Source organism: Ostreococcus lucimarinus, chromosome 18 (assembly GCF_000092065.1).
Source record: "Ostreococcus lucimarinus CCE9901 chromosome 18, complete sequence".
NCBI lineage: Eukaryota > Viridiplantae > Chlorophyta > Mamiellophyceae > Mamiellales > Bathycoccaceae > Ostreococcus > Ostreococcus sp. 'lucimarinus'.
The window spans coordinates 39,079-59,939 of NC_009372.1; the positions used below are offsets into that span (position 1 = coordinate 39,079).

Genomic DNA, 20,861 nt, shown 5'->3' on the forward strand with positions numbered 1-20,861 from the left:
TCAAAGGAAGCGATCGTTTCGTGTGTTGGGGATAGATCGTTACGCGACTATTGGATGGTGCTTTACGGGCATAACATTCCGAGCGAGACCGTAGACGTGCTGCCCCTGCGATGAACGTAGAAATGATCCATCCAACACAAATACTACTTGTAACTACTCGCAAGCTATTTTGTTCGCTATTTTGTTCGTTGTCGATACGATTTTATCGGCGTCCACCCTCGTCGAGAAGTCTTTTGATTTCCGCGGTGGGGTACTTTGACTTGTAGACAAAGTGCGGTAAAGGTCCCGCCGGATCGAGATTCTGGACGGGATCTGTTTGAGGCACCCATATATCAACCTTTCTGAGCCATTTCGCGGATATCGTGAATTGTTTCTCTTCGTGCCCGCCGCCGGGATACGGCCAGATGATCAAGTGCGAATCTTTCGCGAGGAAAAAGGACGAAAAGCCTACGCCGCCACCCGGGCAGACAAGAGTTGACGCGTTGAGAAATACGTCGATTTGTTCTTCCAAAGTGGTGTCAGGCGTAATGACGTAGTGCTTGACATTTTCGGCGCCGCGAGTCGATCGCAGCATACCGAGCACTTCCTCTTGATTGTCAAAGTCGTAAAAAGAGTACGAATCTTCCCGTCGCTTTGTGACGAACACAGTCGCGTTCTTCGAAGCCTTACGTTCGGGGTCGCGCCCGATGTTGCGAATGATGTGATCTCTGTACCCTTCGACGTCCGAGGCGTTCGCATGTAATATGCGTGCCAAGTGGTCTGGAGATCCAATGACGAGATGTTCGTAACACGTCGTCTCTCCTTGGGCGAGCGCTCGCAACTCTACGCCTAAAGCCCGCGAGAGAACCTCGACGTGTCTTTCGCACGCGGGGACCGCTAGGTGCGCGGTGTGGGGTAAATTCACCGGGTGGGCCGTCGTACAATTCCTCATCACTAGAGCGGTGCGCTTCGTGCTCGCGCTATTCCAATGTGTTGAATACGACGAAGGTGCATCGTCAAGGTTTTGTGACAAGAAACGAAGACGCGTCCAAATCCCAAAAAAGTTGTCTGCAAGCATATGCCCCCAGTTTCCAGCGGCAAAATAGGACGCCAACGTGAAAAATCCTTTGAGTTCAATCGGCCATTCTCGATTCTTGCCGTTCGCGTCGACGTGAGAGAGTGTGGTTGCGTACTGAATGTCATTGGGCATCGCCGCATCCACGCGTACGACGCCGTACGACACACCAGCGGAGTAGTCACCGCTCGTCGACTGAACCGGATCCACCGCGTACACAACTCCTCGCTCGAGCCCCGCTTGCGTGAGCAATTCTTCGTCTCCAAACAATGTCACCTTCGCGACGTATGGCGGGTCCAGAGGAGTCGCGCCGTACGCGGACTGTCTCGGAAACGACACGCAGGCGTGCTTCACGTAACAAGAAAACTGCGCTTTGCCGTTGACCGCAAAAGTTCTCTCGCAGCGTAGCTTTGACGCTCGGCGGTGCGTTCCCATCGCGCCGTCAACGCTAAACGACGCTGTCTTTGAGCTGTGAGAAGAGTTGTCAGTGCTCTCTCTCTCGCGCTCTTCACCGACCGAGGTCGTCGACGTCGACCTCGCCTCGACCCGTGGGTTGACGATATGCGACGACGTGTCATCAAATCGCACGCGCGCCGTTATCGAGGCGAGAAGACGAGTTTCGCCTCGCCACGTGAGGCAGACGCTCGCGAGCGCGAGCGCGAGGACGAGGAGAAATAGTCCCGCGCGTCCAGGACGACCAGTGTGACTTCGCAGCGCTGAATCCATGACACGCGTTCGCGCGCGCGATCGACCGGGTGAATCATGGTGCCATCGCCGTCGCGAGAGGTGTCTCGCGACGTTTTAAACGCTCGATCGCTTTTGTGAAGTCGTCGAGCTTTGAGGTGCGATGTTTGCAGAATGACCTCTGAACCCGGCGGCGGTTTGAAGAGTAGTCTACCCGAGGTGCGACTTCATCGTGCGAGTATGTTTGGATCGCGAGTATTTGTACTGCATTACTTAGTACTGTTACAAACGTATTCAGAATACTATCACGGCACTATTGCACCGTGTTACGTTCCCGCGCCGACAAAAATTGCAGTCTTTGTCGACGTCGCGATCATCCATCCATAATAGTCAACTTATCCCCCGGAAGAATTTCACGGATATCAACGCACGCATCACCTTTAGGTTCGAAATTTTCGTCACACCAAGTACACCCCCCATGATGTACGCCGAGGCAAGCTGAACAGTTGGCAAAGTGAAGCAAGTACGACGCGACGGCGGCGCCCTTTGCCCGCGGCGGTTTGTGCGCAAACCAATGCTCTAGAAAGCTGTAATGAAAAACTGGCCCTATGTTTACGACTGGGTTAATCTCTACTTGAAAGTGCGCGTCGGTCACGGTTCGCGCCATGAACGCAGCTAATTCTCGGAAGAAATCGCTGTGTGGTTTCCCCGCCGCCATGACGCTGCTCAACACGTCTATTTTCGAACTAAAATCAGCCAAAAGAGGAGAGATGACGTCCGGTTTGCTCGAATCAAAGTGCTGATATATCCCACCGCGACTCTCATCGCCCGGTTCGAGCACCATGAGCGCCTCGAACTCGCTCAAAATTGGCCGCCACGACTTCTTGCATTCCACGTCCAAGTCAAACGCCAATCCTCCAAACTTTTCAAGTAAAAGCGGTCGCGACATTTCCGCCAATTTCAACCCATGGTTCGATCGCGAGCTGTTCATTTTACGCACGGCCTCGTCCATGCCCTCGATTCCACTTTCTTTGGCGTACTCGTCCAAAAACTTGGCGATGCCCTTGTCGGTGAAGAACACGTATCGCAAATCCGGCATGCACTCGAGGAACGATTTTATAAACGGCGCTTTCACGGCCGGCACGCACGTGGTCTTCCACGTGAGAAATCTCGTGTATTCTCGTCGCGATGCGCCCTCGCACGCGTATTCGGTTTGCGGGAGATCGTTTCCGCGCAAAACGTACTCGTCCCAAACGCGCGTGGGCGTCGCGCTCGCCGCGCCTTCTCTCACCTCGCGCACGCGACGAGGCGCGTCGCACGGTGCGTCACCATCGTCGCCGTCTTCGCGCGGATCGTTCGCGAATGCATCGTCGCCGCCGTCGGACGTCGCGCGCGCGAATCCACCGTCGCCCCGTCCCGAGGCTCGCGACACGTCGGCGGCGAGCCCAGGGCGCGCGCGCGCCCGCCTCGAGCCCGAGAACAGGCGTCGTTCGCGCGACGACGCGACGACGCACGCCGTACCGAGCAGCGCGACGGCGATGAAAACGCGCTTACTCCGCCCCGCGCGCACCTTGCCCGTCATCGACGACGACCGCGCGTTCGCGTTCGCGTTGTGGGGCGACGTCGCGACGGGCGCGCGTTCGCCCCGAGTCGTCGGCGCGCTTCAAAGCTCGACGCGGAGACGAATTCGATCGATCCGACCATCGCGCACCGCGAATGTCCGACGCGTCACGCGAACCGGCGCGCGTCGAGTAGAGCGACTCGGCGCGCGCGCCGCGATGCGCGTGCTCGTGCTCGGGTCGAGCGGGTTGATCGGCGCACCCTTGGTGGCTCGTCTTCGTCGCGCCGGTCACGATGTCACGGAATGGGACGTCGCCATGGATCGCGCGCACGATTTAACGGACGCCGCGAACGTGCCTGGCGCGCGCGACGCGATCGAGTCGAGTGATTTCGTCTTCTTTCTCGCCTTTGACGTCGGCGGCGCAAAGTACATCAGTACTCCCACCGCGAGTTTCATCCATCGAAACAGTCTCTTGATGGCGAACACGTTTAGTTTACTGCACGGCAAGCGGTTCGTTTTCGCCTCGAGCACGATGTCAAACATGGACGTCCCTTACGGCACTTTAAAACGTCTCGGCGAGCACTACACGAGCGTGCTCTCTGGAATCTCTGTGCGATTCTGGAACGTCTACGGTCCTCAAAAGTACGGCGAGAGATCGCACGTGATCACCGATTTTATTCACAAGCTTCGAACGACCGGTTCGATTACCATGATGACTTCTGGCGCAGAAAAGCGCCAGTTTCTGCACACAGAAGACTGCGCGCGGTGTTTGGAAACAATCGCCGCGCACTACGACGAGATGCCACCCGTAGTAGACGTCACGAGTTTCGAGTGGACGACTGTTAGGGAGCTGGCTGAGTTGCTTTGCGATGACGTGGTCGCTCGTAACGACAACCGAGACAGCCACACGAAGTCGAACGAACCGAGTCCGTTCATCCTTAGTTACTGGCGCCCCGCGATAAGTTTACGAGAAGGCATCGCGCAACTGCTCGCAGAATCAAGGACGGCGAAACGTTAAAGACGTAGTGCGCAAAACACGTAGCACTCTTAGTAGTTTAGCAGTAGTGTTCAACTTAGCCGTAAAACGATGCTTTAAGACGCCGAGATGGAGAATGGCTCGTCCTCACTCCGCAGCGCTTTGTCACGCGAAGACGCTCGCGAGTCAGAAGTACGATGAGACATCACTACAAACCCACACACGTGATCTCACAGTAGCTTTACGATGCCGCGATTCAGTAGGAAACGCGCGTTGAGCATACTTTTTGCGTGCGTCGTCACGAGTTCGATTTATTTCTACGCTTCGCACACGGGACGTTCGAAAATCTCGATAGCAGTCGACGACATCGCGAAACGTGCGAGTGCGCTCCATTCGCCACGCTCGCGAGATGTGGAAAGCTTACGCAGCGTCTCTCGTCGCGCGAGCCCGGTTGCGAGTTTTGACTTTGAGTTCGCCGAGTTGAAGTTTCAAAGAGTCGTCGACGCGAGCGCCGTCGGCGACGCCGCTTCAACCACGCCGGCGTCTATATCGTGCGACTCCGCTATTAACGACTCCGCGCGAGTCTTGACGGATGATTTCAGCGAAATCCTGGCGTGGGCATCGGCGGTGCGGCGCGAGTCGAAACTAGTGCATCTGGTGAAGTCAGCGACGCCGAGGGTGTTCGTCACCGGCTTGCTACACAACAGCTGCGTGCTCATGCACCACTACGTCGTCGAGGTGTTGAAGTTTATTCTCCTGTACGGCAACGATGAAGGTTTTGAGAATGTCTTCGTATCCCTGTACTCGAGCGGCGACGGTGACTGCGCGGTGTTGACGCTCGAAGCGTTCAAAGAACTTTTAGACGCCATCGGCGTTCCAAACGTCATCAAGACTCGGCAACGCGAGCGTATTCCTGGCATGGCGCGCATCGACTTTTTGCAAAGCATTCGAAACGCGGCGATGGAACCTTTATATTTGAGTGATACACCGTACGACGAAGTCGTGTTTCTTTCTGACGCATTCTTTTGCGCCGGAGACATTGTGCGCTTGCTACGTCACACCGAAGCGAGCATCAAGTGTGGATTAGATTTTGATGGTACCACGAACGCGATGAAGTTTCGAGACACGTGGGTCGCGCACGACATGAGTGGACGCATGTTCACCAAAGAGTTCCCGTTTGTGCACGACGTCGTCTCGTCGCACGCCTTGAACGGCGGGGCACCTTTCCAGGTTTTGTGCTGCTGGAATGGCCTACTGACCTTGCGTGCAAAAGTATTTACTGATCTCGGCGTGCGGTTTAGACGCTCTTTAGACGATACAGAGTGTCACGCCGCGGAAACCGAGCTCATTTGTCACGATTTTGCGGCGCTTGGACACCCGAAGATGTTGGTTGATCCGCAAGTGACGGTGACGTATACAAAGGCGGAGTACGTCGCGCTGAGTAATTCGCGCTCGAGCCCGCACTCGTATTCTTTGAGGCGCACAAACATGTTCTCGAATGAGTCGATCGCTACGGTGGAGACGTGGGCAGAGCGCCCGTCGAGCACGGAATGTGCCCCACTCGATGGGCACGCGGGCGATCATCCAGACAGAGGACGAATTCGACACGTCGATTGGAACGCGCACTACGCCGAAATGGGTGTTCCTGTTGCATCGGAGAAGAAGATTACGAGTTTACACGCCTGTGACGGTCCTTCGGCGAGCCAGTGCGTGCTGAGTGGTGGTAAACGCGCATTTGTTTCGCGCGACGCGATGAGTAGATGAATAAAACATTCAGATTTGCTGGCAGCGGTGATTGGAACGCTTGCAGTATGACTTTCGTTTGACGTGATGAAACGTGTAGTAACCTGTGCATTATAACTATCAACATTTATTACCAATTTTAGACTACATTTGAATACAGAAACGTCGACCCGATGACGAGCGCTATGCCGAGAGATGCCGTAACGCTCAGGTTGTGTCCGTCGTTGGCGAACACCGTCGTCGCGAGGGCGCAATTACATATGGAAATAGACACGGCAAAGCATTTGAGCACGTTCCCCGCGTATCGCAACACCGCCGCGACGACTAAACCACCGGCGGCTTGTAGCGCGATGACGAGCAACACGACGCTGTCGTATCCTTGAAACACGCTTTCGTTCGCGCGCAAGCGCTCTCCATCGCGCCACACTGATCCAATCAACGCCACTGGAAGTGAAAAGCACGCCAGTTGTGCGTTTCGGAACCATACCGATCGCTTTTGAGCGTCCACTTCTTTGTACATTTTCTCTAAATACGCCCCCGCGAAACCAGACGTAAACGCGGCGGTGAGCACGGCGACCATACCTCGCAGAGTGTCTTCCGGCCGCGCTCTATCCGACGGCACATTGCTCCGATGTCCTTCCTCGTTCTGTACCATGATCATCCCACACACGAGCACCAACAACGCTACATATTGTTTACGCGTGATTCGCGTTCCCAGGAGCACGACGCTACAAATCGCGCTCGTGAGAATTTTGCTCTGCGAACACACCATGTATGCGGTCGGGCTCAGCAACCGCACGCCCTCGAAAAGGAGGTTGTTTTGTATCACGTACAGCACCGATGGGACCGCGAGCCGCGTCGCGTTGGATGGCACCTCGCGAAGCGCGTCCCGGGCGGCGCTTTGTCCGTCGGACGCGACCAACAAAATATAGCTCAAAACGAGTTTGACGAGCTCGGCGCTCGCGATGACTGTGGATACGACGTAAGGCGTCGCGGCTGTTCGATACGAAAACTTCGTCATGAGCACCAAGGCGGTGTTTTGGATCGTCAAGATGAAAAGCGCCAGCGCTTGATGCTTTCGCGACGCTGACGAAGTGACTGGAACGACGCCTGATGCACGCGTCGTGGTGTTTGCCTTTCGCTCCAGGTAAGGTGCCTGCATATGTCGATTCGCCAACGCTGTTTCGCTGAACGCAATACTCAACTACACTTCGTTACTGCGATGCGACGTAAACTTCCCGTAGGACAGCGACGTGTCGCGCGAAAATCTTCGCGAGCGCCGAATGAAGATTTCGCCGCGATGCGTCTCTCGGCCGAAGGATGAGCGGAAGTGTATATCACGCTCGCAGGCGCGATATGTTGTCGAAACTGCGCGGGGCGAAAATTTCACCTGTTGAATTAATTTCACCGCGTAAAATTTAAGGGCGAGTAAGAGATAGAAATTCCTTGTCGGAATAGCGAGTAATTTTCCAATTTTCGCTATTCTTTTTTTTCAAAAGAGATGGGCCGGAATAAAAACGCTCCGTGCCAACCTCGCGACGCGTTGCGCGCGAACGACGCGCGCTCAACGACGAAAGATCAACGCATGACGTGAGCGAGACACAATTTCACGAGCGTGGCGTCGCGACTCGACCGATATCACGGTGGTGCGCGCTCATTCAATTTGAGGTGCTTTTCCAAAAGAGTTAGAACATGATGTTACAACAACGACGCACGGCGCGCGCGACTGCCCGCTATCGACTATGAAACGGTTGAAAACGATGCGCGCGCGTTACTGTTAATTAATGCGCGTCACGGCTTCCACCATCGCGCGCGGCACTGGCGCGGCGACGGTGACGCTTCGAATTGTTTTTCAAAAGAGATAGCCGGAAGAGCGTTGTCGGCATAAGACCCCCTAAAAATTAACTCGTCACGTGACGAGTCGTCGCTATGCGAACAAGATCCTTGTCCGCGTAAATCGGCCCGATTTACGCGGATAAAAAGCTTGTCCGCATAAGATTTACGCGGATAAGCCATCTCTTATGAAAAAAAACGGCCCTTATCCGCGTAAATCGCCGATTCTATTTTCGAATTTCGCATCTCTTAGTCGGCCTAACGCGGTTAACGTTCATCTAGACCGACGGTCGGGTATGTCCTGGTAAAACCGTTGTCGCACTCTGAGGCCCCGCGCACATTCGACAGACGTCGCTGTTTTGAAGCGATGCGAAACAAACGAAGGACGCGACGGCTTCGTATCACGGTGATTTCCATTACGCTGGCGTCATCCATGTCGTTCATCATGTACCGTAGTCTTTCGTCGTCGTCGTCGTCGTTGAAAACGCACCGTGACGACGTCTCGCCACTTGAACGTTCAATCGCTGACGTCGTGCGCGACTTAAAGGCTACGCGCGAGCGTGTGTTGCGCGATGTTTTAGCGACCGCAGTGAGTACGGATACGACGGATGCGCGAGAGGTCGAAAACAGTTCGCCGATCGCGGACGCGCTCGATCAAGCGAAGCGAATCATCGAGAACTTTGACCGCGCTGGTCGCTCGAACGCCAGAGAGGATGAAGCCGAATCACTCGAGACGTTACGTAGTGTAGTCGAGAGCGTGAGTGATGTACAACGTTTAGCGGCAAATCCGAATTCGCCGGTGGTGAGGCGCGCGAAGAAGCGTTCAGAGCTGTTCAACAGAATTCACGACGCAAATTTATGGGGCAGCGCGGAGTCGAGATCCGGGGGCGGTTCGACGAAAGCGACGACGAGTACCGCGGCGAGATGTATCGGCGAATGGATTCGAAAGTATGACATCAAGACTTTCTTGGACTTGCCGTGCGGCGACGCGAATTGGCAAGCAGGCATCCCTGGGATTGAGAACGTAAGATACACTGGCATGGATATAAGCGTCGGCGCGCTCGAGACGGCGAAGACGCGCATGTCTGAGGTTCAAACCGATATCGACGATTTTCGCACGCATGATATCGTCGCGTTACCTATGCGCCAACGTTACGACGCCATCATGCATCGCGACGTCGTGCAACACTTGTCTTACGAAGAAGCCCTGCGAGGTTTGTCCAATTTCGCGAAGAGCGGTTCGACGTACTTCATCGTCAGCACGCACCCGAAATCGACGGAGCGAGGCGTGGAATCGGACGTCGGTGTAGCGCGCGATATTGGATACACGTATCAAAACAACATGCAGTCGGAGCCATTCAACTTCCCGCCGCCGTTGGAAATGTGCGACAACTACGCGAACAACGACGCTTCAAAGATTGCGATTTGGAGAATCGCGGACCTTCCGAATTTCGAACGTAAGCTCGCGCATATTTCAACGCACGAAAGCGGCGCGCGAAAGATTTGACGTTAGCGTAGCGCGGGTTGTCATTCGCCACCACGCGCTCGAGCGTCGCGCGCGGCGACGCGCGGCGCGACGCTCGAGCGCGCATCGACCGGCGTCGCTCGTTCGCACCAAACCGCGCGCCAAACGCGCGCGGCGCGTTCGAACGTCGCCGTCGCGCGCGTCGCGAGAAAAGGCGCGAAATCACACGCGCGCGCGGCGCTAAGATTGCGTGTCCACGTGATCGTATTGCAGTGATCCAAACGACCGTGTGAATAAAACTCGAAACACCATAAAAACCAACGCCGCGCCCGCGTCGCGCGCGGCGTCGCGCGTCGCCGCGCGCGAGGGCGTCTCGGGGTTGGGCGTCGCGCGCGTCGAGCGACGCGCCGCTCGCGGACGGGCGAATCGAATCGTGCGCGCGCGCGGCGCGCACGTCGCGCGGCGCGCGGCTTGCGGCGCACGTCGCGCGGCGTGCGCGCGGCGAGAGGTCGCGCGGCGCGCGGTCGCGCGCGCGCGCGACGAATTCGACGACGTTCCGTGAGCCGCATTCCGCGTCGTCATCCATCGACGCTCACGGCGTCGGGATCGCGACGACGACGCGCGCGCGCGGTGCGTTAGGTGCGTCGTGTTGTTGAATAGTGCGCGAGCGCGTCGGTGCGCGTCGGGGCGATCGCCGCGCGCGTGTGGCGAGCAAACACGCGTCGGGCGCTCTGATAGATTTGATTTGATTTGTTTGATGTGTTTGATTTGATTAGTGATATTGAAGTCGCCGTCGGCGCGGCGCGTCCGCGGTTCGGTCATCGCTACCGCGAAGACACCGCGGGACCACCGGTGCATTCAGCTGGTGAACGATTGACGTGTCTCGCACCGAGCAAAATCCCCGAGGCTTGCTTGCGTCGCTTATAGGGAGTTGCTTCGTCGCACACACGCTGCGAAAAAAAAGCGTGTCATTATTAATTATTTTATTTCTGATGAGATCAACCTTGGCGTGCTCGAAGATCCATCGAGCCGCCTTTAATGCGGGTAGGATTGCTCGCGAAAATGTGGCGGTATCGATGTATGCGTCGCCGGCCGCAGCGGACCTCGCCGCGCCTAAGTAGACGAAACACTAACTGAAGAATAATTCCAATGAAAAAATTGCGAGGGGCATGGTCAAAACGCAACGTACGGGATTTGACGATGCTCAAGAGTCTCGATTCATTGGGTGGGGCTAATCATTACGACATATGTCGAACCGCGTAGCGTTCTAACGTCGCCTCTTTGCGTTCAAAGTGTATGGAGGAATTCAAAATAATTTTGCATTCAGTAAAATAAACCAGTGTAATTCGTGAAAACTAAAATCTGCAAGAATCGAGCGACGGGCGCGAATTACGACTGCTGGCTCCTCACATCGATCCAGATGATGACGTTGGTTGTCTGCAAACAGCGATGAAACCAACTTCGCGTCGAGTGCGTGCCGCAAATAATTAATATTTAAAATAAATATTTAAAATAAATTACAATGAATTCCCTCGGATTGGTGATGTTGTTCGCTTTAACGCACGTTCAAACACTCGAGCGTCATCCTCGCCTCGTGCACTCCTTCGTGACGCTCAATTGGCTGTCTATGTGCCACACCACGGTCACTCTACCTGTCTAACTTTGACGAACAGCGCGTTGAAGACGTGCGTAATTATTTAATTAGTATTTGTTTTCAGGAAATAAATTTTGCGGCAGACAATGGTGACCTTAATCTCACACGTTAGCGACCTGTAGACGCCGACCTCGTTAATCTTATCCGTTTACGCGAAAATGGCTTCTTTCTGCACAACCATCTGCGTATTTTGGAATTATTTCACGTCGATTGCTTACATAAATATTTCAAAGACGGCCTCGTTTTCGTGGTCGCGGAGTGCGTCGATGTCGATTCTCCGGCACAATTACCCTGCCACGCTTCTGCACTTCGCGCGCTGATACTGATGAGCGCGACGACGGCGTCGTTCGAATTCGAGACGCCAGTCGGTCGGTTTCAAGCCGCGCGGCGCAGCGACAAAAGTTAGAACAGAGCGAACGTCCACGCGCTCGCGTTTTGCGCACGACGAGGCGTTCGTGCGTCAATGTCACCCATCAAGCGTCGCGCGACGCGCGATGAGATTAGTGGCGCGTCGTGTGGGAACACGGACGAGCGAACCAATTCTCGTGACGGGGGTGTCTTCGTCTCCGGCGATGATGACTGTCGCACGCCAGATTCGGATTTTCGCACGCCTGGTTCAACGTTCGCCGGTGTTTATATAAGGGGGGTTGTCACGCAGACCGCCAATGTCTCAGTAGTGGCGTGTGTATGCACATCGAACAATGGTGTCTTTCAGTGATGGCGTGTGTATTTTTGTAATGTATGTTTCCGTGATGGCGTGTGTATTTTGCAATATATCAGTACTAAGTATATATTACTTTCCACGCCCTAATGTATGGGGTGTTAGCACTTCTCGATCGCCACGCGCGCGCGCTTGGCTTTTGCATGTGAAATTTCGCGAGTCATCACTCGAGAATAAGTACACCGCACGCACCGATTCTCGCGTCTTAAGTCCGCGCCGTCGCCGAGATATCAGTCGATGTTGAGCTCATTTTTTTGTGGGCGACGACGCGAGGTAGCACTCGGTGACGCAAAACGCGAGCGCGGTCGATTTGCGGCGTGGTATTACATTGTCATCTACTGTTCAATTCCTAGTTTGTCATTTCGCTATCTTTTCGTACATTTGTTTCGTCTAGTTTTCTTCGTCGCTCGGGACGTCATCATCTTCATCGTCTTCGTCGTCATTTTCGTCGGCAGCGCCGCTCGCATTCACGGGCCGCCCTGGAAGCTCCTGGTCGGAGTCGGGGTAGAATTCGGGATGGTGCACGGAGAGGTACTCCAAGCATTCATCTTTGATCGCCTGCTTTCTGTCACCTTGCCTCGGTCGCTTGTTCGTCGCGACGCCGTAAATCACCCTCCGCGATCCTCAACTAGTAGCATCATCAGTTAATACCATCAAACTGAAGTTATTTTTATGAACACGATATCGATAGTTTGTCCAGACGGACGAGATGTAAATCAATGAAACTGAGACCGTGTCTCGAGCAGAGACACTAATCGCCGTGTGAGACAACACCGATCAACGTGATGTCGCAACATCAGTTTATTACCTTCGCGAACTGACGAGTAAAATTCACCAGTGATGAATGTGGTCTTCAGCAGCCGCCCGCTTTAGGATTTTGACTCCTTTGTGGTCTAACGTCAATGTAATATCAAGATGGGTTCCGGTTGACTACTGAAACCACCTGCGGTGAATTACACGATTACATTGATATGTTTCGCCAGTTCAACGGCATACTCATAGAGTTCTACGTCGTATTTGAACTTTTGATATAAAGCTGCCTGAACTTGTACATCGCCTTGATAAAAATCCTCGTCCTTCACACTACGTAGAGTATTGTTTGAGCTACGACTCGAATCAATCGTGAAGTTGGTAACACCAAGATTTTGAAAGAACACGCGCAAATCCTGATCGTATGTTTCTCTGACCAATATTGCGCTGAAGTGTCGTAATCGTTCTTTCGCGGTTTCAAGAAGAAGGGCCATTATTTCATCTCTAGTCATCGTCGCTAGTTGCGTGGTGTTCTTCAATGATGTCGCTGTCGCTATCGATTGTATGTCATCAGTTCTTGTTATGCCAGTCAAAGAAAATATTATATGCCCTGGTACGCTTTCACGATGTGTGTCCATGAGGAGGTTTTCTCTGAATGAATGCGATGCCAGTCTAGCCGCATAGCTTGTCGCAGACAGCTCGGAAATTTGCTGCGCTGTATACCCGCTCTTTCTGAAATAGTTGACGTTATGCGCGATATGACTGTTATACATGTCGTATGGATGTCGAATAGCGGTGGCGTACACCCAAGGACGTTCAGTGCTTGTGTTGAAATGAGGTGACATAGGGTGCTCCATCCCAAAAAATTCAACTCGTCGTCCCCCGGTAGTCAACTCAGAGAACAAATCCTGCTGCTGTTCGAAGTCACCGTAGGCACGCGCGTCAGGTCCGCAGGTTGGTGAGGTCACTAACTCACAGTTACAACTCCGGTTTCCGCGCACTCCTGCTCCTGACGCATCCATGGAGCTGCACAGCGTTGTCCCACCAGCCTTCTTCAAGTGCACAAAATATACTACACTCTGTCCCTGGCGCGTTCTGAACCGCCTAACAGCATCAATATCACTTCGCTCGTATTCCGTCGGGATGACGTGCTTTGCAACTCGTTTTACCAGATCATCACCAGAGTTTCGCAAGTATATCGATGAGCCCCACGTGGCGATTAAACACCCTATGACGAAGATTCGCGCTTGCATACGTCGTTCACGGTGGTTCGAAAACGAAATAGTTGCATCCAAGTTTGTTCATGTCGTAGCGCGTCACTACACACCGCGCGCGTCCGGGTGACGCTGATTGGCGCGGGAAGCGGCCGTGGCAGCCTATGAGAAACCTTGGGTATAAGTCGCGATGGTTGCCGCGGAACTGGCTAAATCCAGCCTTGTTTTTTGGGGTGGGGTAAAACGACCAATCGTGACTCAATATCCGTTTATATATTTAGTGCACACTTTGCGAGCTATACCTTATATGATGGTGAGCAATCGGGCCTAGTGCGTCGATAAGTGATGATAATTACAATCAGTTGTGGTTAGTTCATTAATGAGTGTTAACTCGTCAATTAGTCCCGCTAGGTTACTAGGGGAAGCTACTATATTTCATATTTTACTCTTCAGATTTCTAACACACCTCCTTAGCTTTCTCTAGTCTGAGGGCTTACCAATACCTTTGAAAGGTTGGATTTCCTCACTTTCGACCTTCTCGAGATATTCTTGAAATGTGTGCAGAGCGTCACTCTTCACCATACCTTCACTCAACCTCTGGTTGATGAAGTCTCGTATGTCCTTCGAAGATATATGACTTAACATCACGTTGAAGTGATTAGAACACTCGTGAACGTCTGCTGGACCTGAAAAGTTCTTCTTGTTCGGCAATATCTTTGTCAACATATCGGCTAAGTTGTGTGATGATCCTATGTTAAATGGCTGTATAATCCCTTCTCTGTGAGCATAATGTTGGATCCAGGAGTATCTTATTTCCATATGCTTGTTTGACTTAGACGACATAGTTTCCATTGCCTGTCGAATGGCTGTCGTATTATCGCAGAAGAGTGGTACTCTTGACAGTTTAAATCCAAGCTCTCGAAACAACAAAATTTGAAAGAATAAATCTTTCGCGGCTTCATACATTGCCATGAACTCTGCTTGCGCTGAACTCGTGGCTGGTATTCCTTGCAGTTTGCTCTTCCAATTGGTAGGGCCGCATGAAAAAGATATATACCCCGATGTGGATTTTCTTCCGCATCTATCTTTCGAATTTAAGGATAACTTTTGGCCTGCCCAATCCGAGTCTGTAAATCCTGCAAGTCTCACTATACCATTGCATTCAGCACCGTTGTAGGTTAATGGAATATTGGGGTTCCTCTTGAGATATCCAACCGCTCTGCATAAAGCGCTAAATTGCTTATGCGTTGGGTTACTTGCTACCCTTCCAGCTAGACTGCATACCACAGCAAGATCTGGTCGAGTAGCAGTATTAAACCAATTCAGACTTCCCAGCACTTGTTGATATGTTGTCCGCTTCATCCTGTCTACTGCATCTGTGTCATCCTCCTTGGCGAGAACAAACGTATCTGATGGTAGTAATGGCGAATTGCAAGCATTGATATCTTGCACAGGACATTTTGCCAGAAACTGCGCAATTGAATATTCTTGGTTGAGTGTGTAACAATTCTTCCCTAATCTCTTTATATGGATGCCGTTGTACACCTTTATCCTTTCAAATTGCGAAACTTTGTAAATTCTGGAAAATTCTTTGTGGAACTGCTTGACAACCTCATCGTTCTCAGCGGTTATCAGAAGATCATCTACCAATACTGAAATGATCATGAAGGGCTTGCTATTGCTCATCTTAACAAACAAACAGCTATCCTTACATAATTGGTTCAAACCCAGAGACCTTAGAGTCTTGGTTACATGCAAATACCAACACCGTCCCGCTTGCTTTGTGCCATACAAGGGTCTGCGTAACTTGTAGACCATTCCTTTCGGAAGCGGATGTGACCTTGGGGCCTTGACGTATATATCATCTAGGAGTTCCCCTTGCGTGTAAGCTTGGGATACATCTATCGTAAAGATGTCCCATCCTAATATCGCCGCCAAGTTTATGAGTATCCTAAATGTGGTCATGGAAGCAACGGCACTAAATGTGTCGTGGTAGTCCTTCAACCAAACTTGGGTGAATCCTTGCACTACCAATCTAGACTTAAGGGAACCATCTGGTTTTACCTTATCTACCCATTTGGATCCACAAATATTTGCATCTCCGGCTTCAACAATACTGACCTCCATTAATGTGGTTTCGAGCAATCCATTGAGCTCTTTTGCTCTGCTCTCTGAGAAATCCACACTTGACTCATCAATAATTTTACCGTATTCTTCGCCTTTTGCGACGGCTGTGGCTAGCACACTGTGTGCTGCCCTATTTGTCGAATCAGCGTTATTTAGCGCAGGATTCAATTTTACCGTTTTATCGCCGTAACTCCCGCCCTGGAGCTGGATATGCGAATACTTACATGTGAGGTAGATAACCTGTTTCTTGAGCTCATCCTCAGAAACTCTACCATTCTCTTTGAAGTGGTTAACGAGATGTTCAATATCGTCAGTCGGTTGATCAGTCCCAACATCAGCATTGTTCTCTGCGTCAACACCTCCTTCAACTTCTTCAAGGATCTCTGGAGAAAACCCGCTAGGCCCCCAGCCTGGATACTTATCCTGAAGGCTACTCTGGTCCATCCTTGTCCGTTCCCTCGCAAATTCGAGAAAATCCTCGACTAGACCAGCATTGGCGTTATTGAGCGCCGGAACTACATCGCTAGCGTTATTGAGCGCTGAGCCAGCGTTATTTAGCGCTGCTTCGGCGTTATTGAGCGCCGGAAATGGTTCGCTAGCGTTATTGAGCGCTGAGCCAGCGTTATTTAGCGCTGCTTCTCCCCCGGACTGCGGATAATCCTCGTCAAGATCGTCATCTTCGCAATCACTTTCAGATTTGTATCCTTGGTCCTCCTTTTGAGAATCCAACAAATCATTCAACCAATCGTCCAGGTCACGGCGGTCGGAAAGCTCCGGTGGGAGGATAACAAGCTCCGGTGGGAGGATACTATTGTCGGTTAGCTCTGTTCGGTCTCCTGTTAATCCAGGATGCTCCCCATTCTGTGCATTCACCGACCCAGCGTTATTGAGCGCCGGTCTATTTACATAATTTTCATGGTCGAAGATCAACTCCGACGTTTCTTGAACATAACCTGGTGCTGATCCTTGGCGTTTCAGGATGCTGTTGGACAAAACCACAACATATTTCTTCGGGTGCAAAGTTACACTAGAGTAACCTATGAACCACACTGGAAATCTACTCACACACCAATCCGGCCTTGAAGCCGGGTGCTGATTACTCAAATTTTGAGCAATCACATTCCGCGCCATATACGCCTTACAACCAAATGGATGTAAGACTTGGATATCCACACCGTGTCCAAAAACTTCATAATACGGAGATTGCAACTTATTGTGCACTTTGACTCCAGTTATATTTCTTACTGTGGCGGCGTACTTCATGGCATATACCCAAAACTCACTCGGCACGCCACTTGCTATCAAGAGCTTTTTGGCGATTATCTTGAGTGCTTGATTCGTCCTTTCTGCTACGCCATTTTGCCACGGATGTCCTACATCACTCTTGGAAAATACCATTCCATGATCATCACAGAATTTTCCAAATGTAGACTTGATATCGCCACCACCATCGGAGTGTATCCGCTTGAGTCGAATTTCTCCATCTTGATGGTATCTTCTGCGGTGGTCTTGTATTAACGCTAGATCGCGCTTAAATTCCTTAAGCGCATGTGTCAGTGACCTTTCCTCAACGGTGGACGGCCGATTGCTCTCTACGGGGTAGACCAGCTGGAATCTGGTATACTCATCTGTAACGGTCAAACATGCCTTTTGATCTACAATCTTACAAACCATAGAACCTCTTGGCGGTCCGAAAGTCACGTCCATGTGGACAATTTCAAACGGTTTTGTACATCGCTTGGTACTCCTCTTACCGTGATTCGTTTGTCTTGTATGACCTATCTTGCATGTGACGCAATTATCGGCAGCATTATTCAACTTTGCTTGTAGCTCGTCCAGAGGTTTGTCACTTGTTATCCAACTATTGTTGAATGCAGTAAGTAATGTATTACTTGACACATGGCCAAGTGTATCATGTATTAACGTCGGTATCCAGAATATGGGCCGTTTTGACGATATATCTATCACCGGCAATCCATCGTGACGTCGACGAACATTAACATCATGATATTTTCCATCTTCATCTGGTAATTTGATACTTCCGCCGGAGTCATTTAGGCTAATCGGGTAACCTGTGCATGATAATATTCCGGCTCCTGGAAGATCGGCTCCAGGGGCACAGTTTGCCTCGAAATGGAATTCAAAATGTTTTCCTTCCGTGTCAACTAGATCAACCTTTGCAACTCCTGATTTGGTCACTACCGTAGTGCCGTTGATAGAGGTCAAGATTTCGTTTCCTCGAGACTTCACGTTGTGCAACTTTAGTGCATCATTTATTACACTCACACACGCTCCACTGTCGACCAGTAAAGTATTTTTGTTGCCTAGATGATATGTCTCGAGGATTATCGGTCACTCGTCTTTCTCTTTTGGATCAGACTCGTTCCCTCTTGGTTTCTTATTGGCAAACTTGTCTACCCGCCGCTGCAGATCAGGACGTAACGGCGATTTACACTCCCAATACCTGTGACCTTTCCTGTTACAGTTGAAGCAAGCTCCTTTCGGCTGAAACTTCTTCCGCTTCAGATTATTCACAGCAAGCTGTTTAGGTGATGTCTCCTGATCGAGTTTATCAGCTATAACAAGCTTATTCGTGCATTTGGTAAAGTCCAGTTTGTCGCGCTGCTGGGAAAGTAACTCCTCACACACCTTTTTGACATTCGTTCGAGACAGCGGAGACGCCAACAACATAACGAGTATTGTTTCGGTGAAACCACTGAATTCGATCGTTTCCGAAGTGGTGAGTTCGTTCCCATTTATCGTGAACGCAGATTGAACCTGCCGACGCAACCTCAGCCCGTTGTTGAGTCTAACTTGACTATCATTTGGGAGGGAAGTAAACAATTTTCTTTTGTTACCCAAGAATTCCGCCATGTTTCCGGATCCAGTGTACTTTATGTCATTTAACCGATTCTCTACGAGAGTTTGGATCGTTGAGTAAGGGTCTAATTCCAGAAGTAATCTGTCTAACAAAGTAATCCCCGACCAAGTCGCTCTTGACGCTCTCATGTCGCTTACGAGCTTCTTGAGTTGTTCAGGAAATACATTTGATAAATCAAAAACGCCGTCAGCCAGTTCTTGATCCGCAACATCGAGCGGTACCAATGTCCTATCCGGATGTAACTTCTCATAGTCTTTCACTGTAACACGATTATTCTCAGCGTTAGCAGGTGGTAACCCCGGGAGTCCGTTGGAATCCCTTTCATCCTGCATTACGTTGTAAACGTATTTACACAAATCGATGTTATCACGGAATGTAATATCCAGCGAAGCTACGATTGCGGTGATCCTGCAAAGATCCATATTGGCATTTTTATACTTTGCATCAATGTAGTGGCGCAACAGCTTATCCGCAGCGATCGACACACTGACGGCCTCCGTTTTCCTTCTTCCGTTGATTTTAGAAGATGTAAACCTGTAGTTCAAAGATTGAACCATTAAATCTATAAATTCGACTACGTTGTCGCCTTGAACACCGCTCTTGAAACGCGTGAACGACGCCAGGTCCGTTGGTAGGAACGCTTCCGACATCTTGCTTTGGTTAAGCGTTTTAAGGCGTTACTAAATTTAGAATCTTCTAAAAATAGAACGATTCGCTCTAAAAATAGAACGACTCTTTACAAACCGATCGAGGCGCAAAAGGCACTCTTCCGATTGACACTAATCGTAGGTCCACGCTAGCGTGCTGCACGTCGTCGCAGATGGCAGAATCGTACGATGCGAGCTATACCTTATATGATGGTGAGCAATCGGGCCTAGTGCGTCGATAAGTGATGATAATTACAATCAGTTGTGGTTAGTTCATTAATGAGTGTTAACTCGTCAATTAGTCCCGCTAGGTTACTAGGGGAAGCTACTATATTTCATATTTTACTCTTCAGATTTCTAACACACTTCGACTATGTATCACGAATGCGGATCCTCGCACTTGAGAAACCTCGGATTTATACGTCGCGATGGGTGTCGTGCGTGAGAAACCTTGGGTTTATAAGTCGCAATAGATGTCGTGCGTGCTTGGCTTGTCTGATGCTGATTCATACGCGCTAAGTCTATATGTAGGTCTAGTTCGTGTACAAGTAGTGTAGACATGCACGTCAGCAACAAAAAACTCCGCCGGTGCATTTGGCTTGAAAAAGTTCGAGCTCTATCACTAGATGCGACCTACCAATGATCACACCGTTCGTGTTCCTCTTAACCAACTTTGCTTGTGTGCTTCTCTGTCGGATATCTTGTCATTCTTGACCTTCTCGAAATTTGTCTCTATCCAATCCATGATCCACTTGCCCCACTCATGAATATGGCGACTCCAGACGTCGACTTCATTCCAAGATCTGATTTTCCAGGAAATAATTCTTCATTTACAAAGTTCGAATCACTAAACGCTGCCGGACATATACTCGAGTCCTTCCTGAAGTACAGTTCTACGACTTAAAATGTTCGTCAAATCAAGATTCGATACAAAGTGCGCAAATTCCGAATCGTCCAGAAGGCTGCGGCATAGATTTGTTTTTGCAACGTAAAAACGGCTTGAAAACTATCGGCCTTGAGAAATCTCAAGACAATGTCAATGTTGGCACACGTCAGCTCATCGGCGCTCACACACTCACTAAGCGCGATCATGCCGAGTCTGCAAACAGTGTTGTAAGTCTGGCTATCATATTTGTATTTGCTTACTGCGCTCTTTTCATTTTAAAGAGGATGCCGAAGCGGATTTAAAGTTGGCCACGTTGAGAGGCTCAGATAAGAGCATGTATTATTAGCTTGTATTCTTGATAAGCCTTTCCGGATAGAATGCGTGACGAGTTACGACTCAACTGCAACTGTGAACATCAATCGAAACTGAAAGTTCAGAAGTTGTGACCGCTCGCTGGAAAATTGACCCACTACCGACGGTGACAGTCGCCGTGGCGAATTGTTTTTGTTTGGGCACTGCGCAGACGAAATCGAGAATTTTGGCGATATGAGGTGAGGACTATGCGAGGCGGGGGGAGAGTCTACGCGGTCTTGGTCCCAGTGGCATTCCTTCCTAGCCGACTGCGTCTCTGTAGGAACGTTTCGCCGTCGATGAGCTACACCAGA

The 20,861-nt window shown here is 51.0% G+C and overlaps 11 protein-coding genes across 11 annotated transcripts; 3 read left to right on the top strand and 8 right to left on the bottom strand.

The window, feature by feature from the left end:
• Positions 1 to 140: 140 nt before the first annotated feature.
• OSTLU_28437 (predicted protein) lies at positions 141 to 1,881 on the bottom strand. Its single transcript, XM_001422283.1, has one exon. The coding sequence runs from the start codon at positions 1,778 to 1,780 to the stop codon at positions 203 to 205; it is 1,578 nt and encodes a 525-aa protein (XP_001422320.1). The 5' UTR covers positions 1,781 to 1,881; the 3' UTR covers positions 141 to 202.
• A 170-nt stretch (positions 1,882 to 2,051) lies between these two features.
• On the bottom strand, positions 2,052 to 3,341 carry OSTLU_28438 (predicted protein). Its single transcript, XM_001422284.1, has one exon. It carries the CDS (start codon positions 3,318 to 3,320, stop codon positions 2,112 to 2,114), a length of 1,209 nt encoding a protein of 402 aa, XP_001422321.1. The 5' UTR covers positions 3,321 to 3,341; the 3' UTR covers positions 2,052 to 2,111.
• Positions 3,342 to 3,516: 175 nt separating this feature from the next.
• On the top strand, positions 3,517 to 4,317 carry OSTLU_18800 (predicted protein; the record flags this gene model as incomplete). Its single annotated transcript, XM_001422253.1, has 1 exon — positions 3,517 to 4,317. The coding sequence occupies one exon, from the start codon at positions 3,517 to 3,519 to the stop codon at positions 4,315 to 4,317; it is 801 nt and encodes a 266-aa protein (XP_001422290.1).
• A 124-nt stretch (positions 4,318 to 4,441) lies between these two features.
• Positions 4,442 to 6,106, top strand: OSTLU_28440 (predicted protein). Its single transcript, XM_001422254.1, has one exon. The coding sequence runs from the start codon at positions 4,522 to 4,524 to the stop codon at positions 6,037 to 6,039; it is 1,518 nt and encodes a 505-aa protein (XP_001422291.1). The 5' UTR covers positions 4,442 to 4,521; the 3' UTR covers positions 6,040 to 6,106.
• Positions 6,107 to 6,157: 51 nt separating this feature from the next.
• OSTLU_51835 (DMT family transporter: UDP-N-acetylglucosamine) lies at positions 6,158 to 7,180 on the bottom strand (the record flags this gene model as incomplete). The annotated part of the gene is made up of 1 exon (XM_001422285.1): positions 6,158 to 7,180. The coding sequence occupies one exon, from the start codon at positions 7,178 to 7,180 to the stop codon at positions 6,158 to 6,160; it is 1,023 nt and encodes a 340-aa protein (XP_001422322.1).
• A 629-nt stretch (positions 7,181 to 7,809) lies between these two features.
• Positions 7,810 to 8,034, bottom strand: OSTLU_28442 (predicted protein; the record flags this gene model as incomplete). Its single annotated transcript, XM_001422286.1, has 1 exon — positions 7,810 to 8,034. The coding sequence occupies one exon, from the start codon at positions 8,032 to 8,034 to the stop codon at positions 7,810 to 7,812; it is 225 nt and encodes a 74-aa protein (XP_001422323.1).
• A 174-nt stretch (positions 8,035 to 8,208) lies between these two features.
• OSTLU_28443 (predicted protein) lies at positions 8,209 to 9,575 on the top strand. The gene has a single exon (XM_001422255.1). It carries the CDS (start codon positions 8,219 to 8,221, stop codon positions 9,356 to 9,358), a length of 1,140 nt encoding a protein of 379 aa, XP_001422292.1. The 5' UTR covers positions 8,209 to 8,218; the 3' UTR covers positions 9,359 to 9,575.
• Positions 9,576 to 12,039: 2,464 nt separating this feature from the next.
• OSTLU_28445 (predicted protein) lies at positions 12,040 to 13,986 on the bottom strand. The gene has a single exon (XM_001422287.1). The coding sequence runs from the start codon at positions 13,692 to 13,694 to the stop codon at positions 12,645 to 12,647; it is 1,050 nt and encodes a 349-aa protein (XP_001422324.1). The 5' UTR covers positions 13,695 to 13,986; the 3' UTR covers positions 12,040 to 12,644.
• Positions 13,987 to 14,135: 149 nt separating this feature from the next.
• Positions 14,136 to 15,782, bottom strand: OSTLU_33760 (predicted protein; the record flags this gene model as incomplete). The annotated part of the gene is made up of 1 exon (XM_001422288.1): positions 14,136 to 15,782. The coding sequence occupies one exon, from the start codon at positions 15,780 to 15,782 to the stop codon at positions 14,136 to 14,138; it is 1,647 nt and encodes a 548-aa protein (XP_001422325.1).
• A 2,301-nt stretch (positions 15,783 to 18,083) lies between these two features.
• Positions 18,084 to 19,313, bottom strand: OSTLU_25775 (hypothetical protein; the record flags this gene model as incomplete). Its single annotated transcript, XM_001422289.1, has 1 exon — positions 18,084 to 19,313. The coding sequence occupies one exon, from the start codon at positions 19,311 to 19,313 to the stop codon at positions 18,135 to 18,137; it is 1,179 nt and encodes a 392-aa protein (XP_001422326.1). The 3' UTR covers positions 18,084 to 18,134.
• Positions 19,314 to 20,222: 909 nt separating this feature from the next.
• On the bottom strand, positions 20,223 to 20,402 carry OSTLU_28447 (predicted protein; the record flags this gene model as incomplete). Its single annotated transcript, XM_001422290.1, has 1 exon — positions 20,223 to 20,402. One exon carries the CDS (start codon positions 20,400 to 20,402, stop codon positions 20,223 to 20,225), a length of 180 nt encoding a protein of 59 aa, XP_001422327.1.
• Positions 20,403 to 20,861: the final 459 nt, after the last annotated feature.

What these genes read in the sequence shown, in the direction of transcription:
- OSTLU_28437 (XM_001422283.1), bottom strand. Translation starts at nt 1,780, where the DNA reads ATGGATTCAGCGCTGCGAAGTCACACTGGTCGTCCTGGACGCGCGGGA.
- OSTLU_28438 (XM_001422284.1), bottom strand. Translation starts at nt 3,320, where the DNA reads ATGACGGGCAAGGTGCGCGCGGGGCGGAGTAAGCGCGTTTTCATCGCC.
- OSTLU_28440 (XM_001422254.1), top strand. Translation starts at nt 4,522, where the DNA reads ATGCCGCGATTCAGTAGGAAACGCGCGTTGAGCATACTTTTTGCGTGC.
- OSTLU_28443 (XM_001422255.1), top strand. Translation starts at nt 8,219, where the DNA reads ATGCGAAACAAACGAAGGACGCGACGGCTTCGTATCACGGTGATTTCC.
- OSTLU_28445 (XM_001422287.1), bottom strand. Translation starts at nt 13,694, where the DNA reads ATGCAAGCGCGAATCTTCGTCATAGGGTGTTTAATCGCCACGTGGGGC.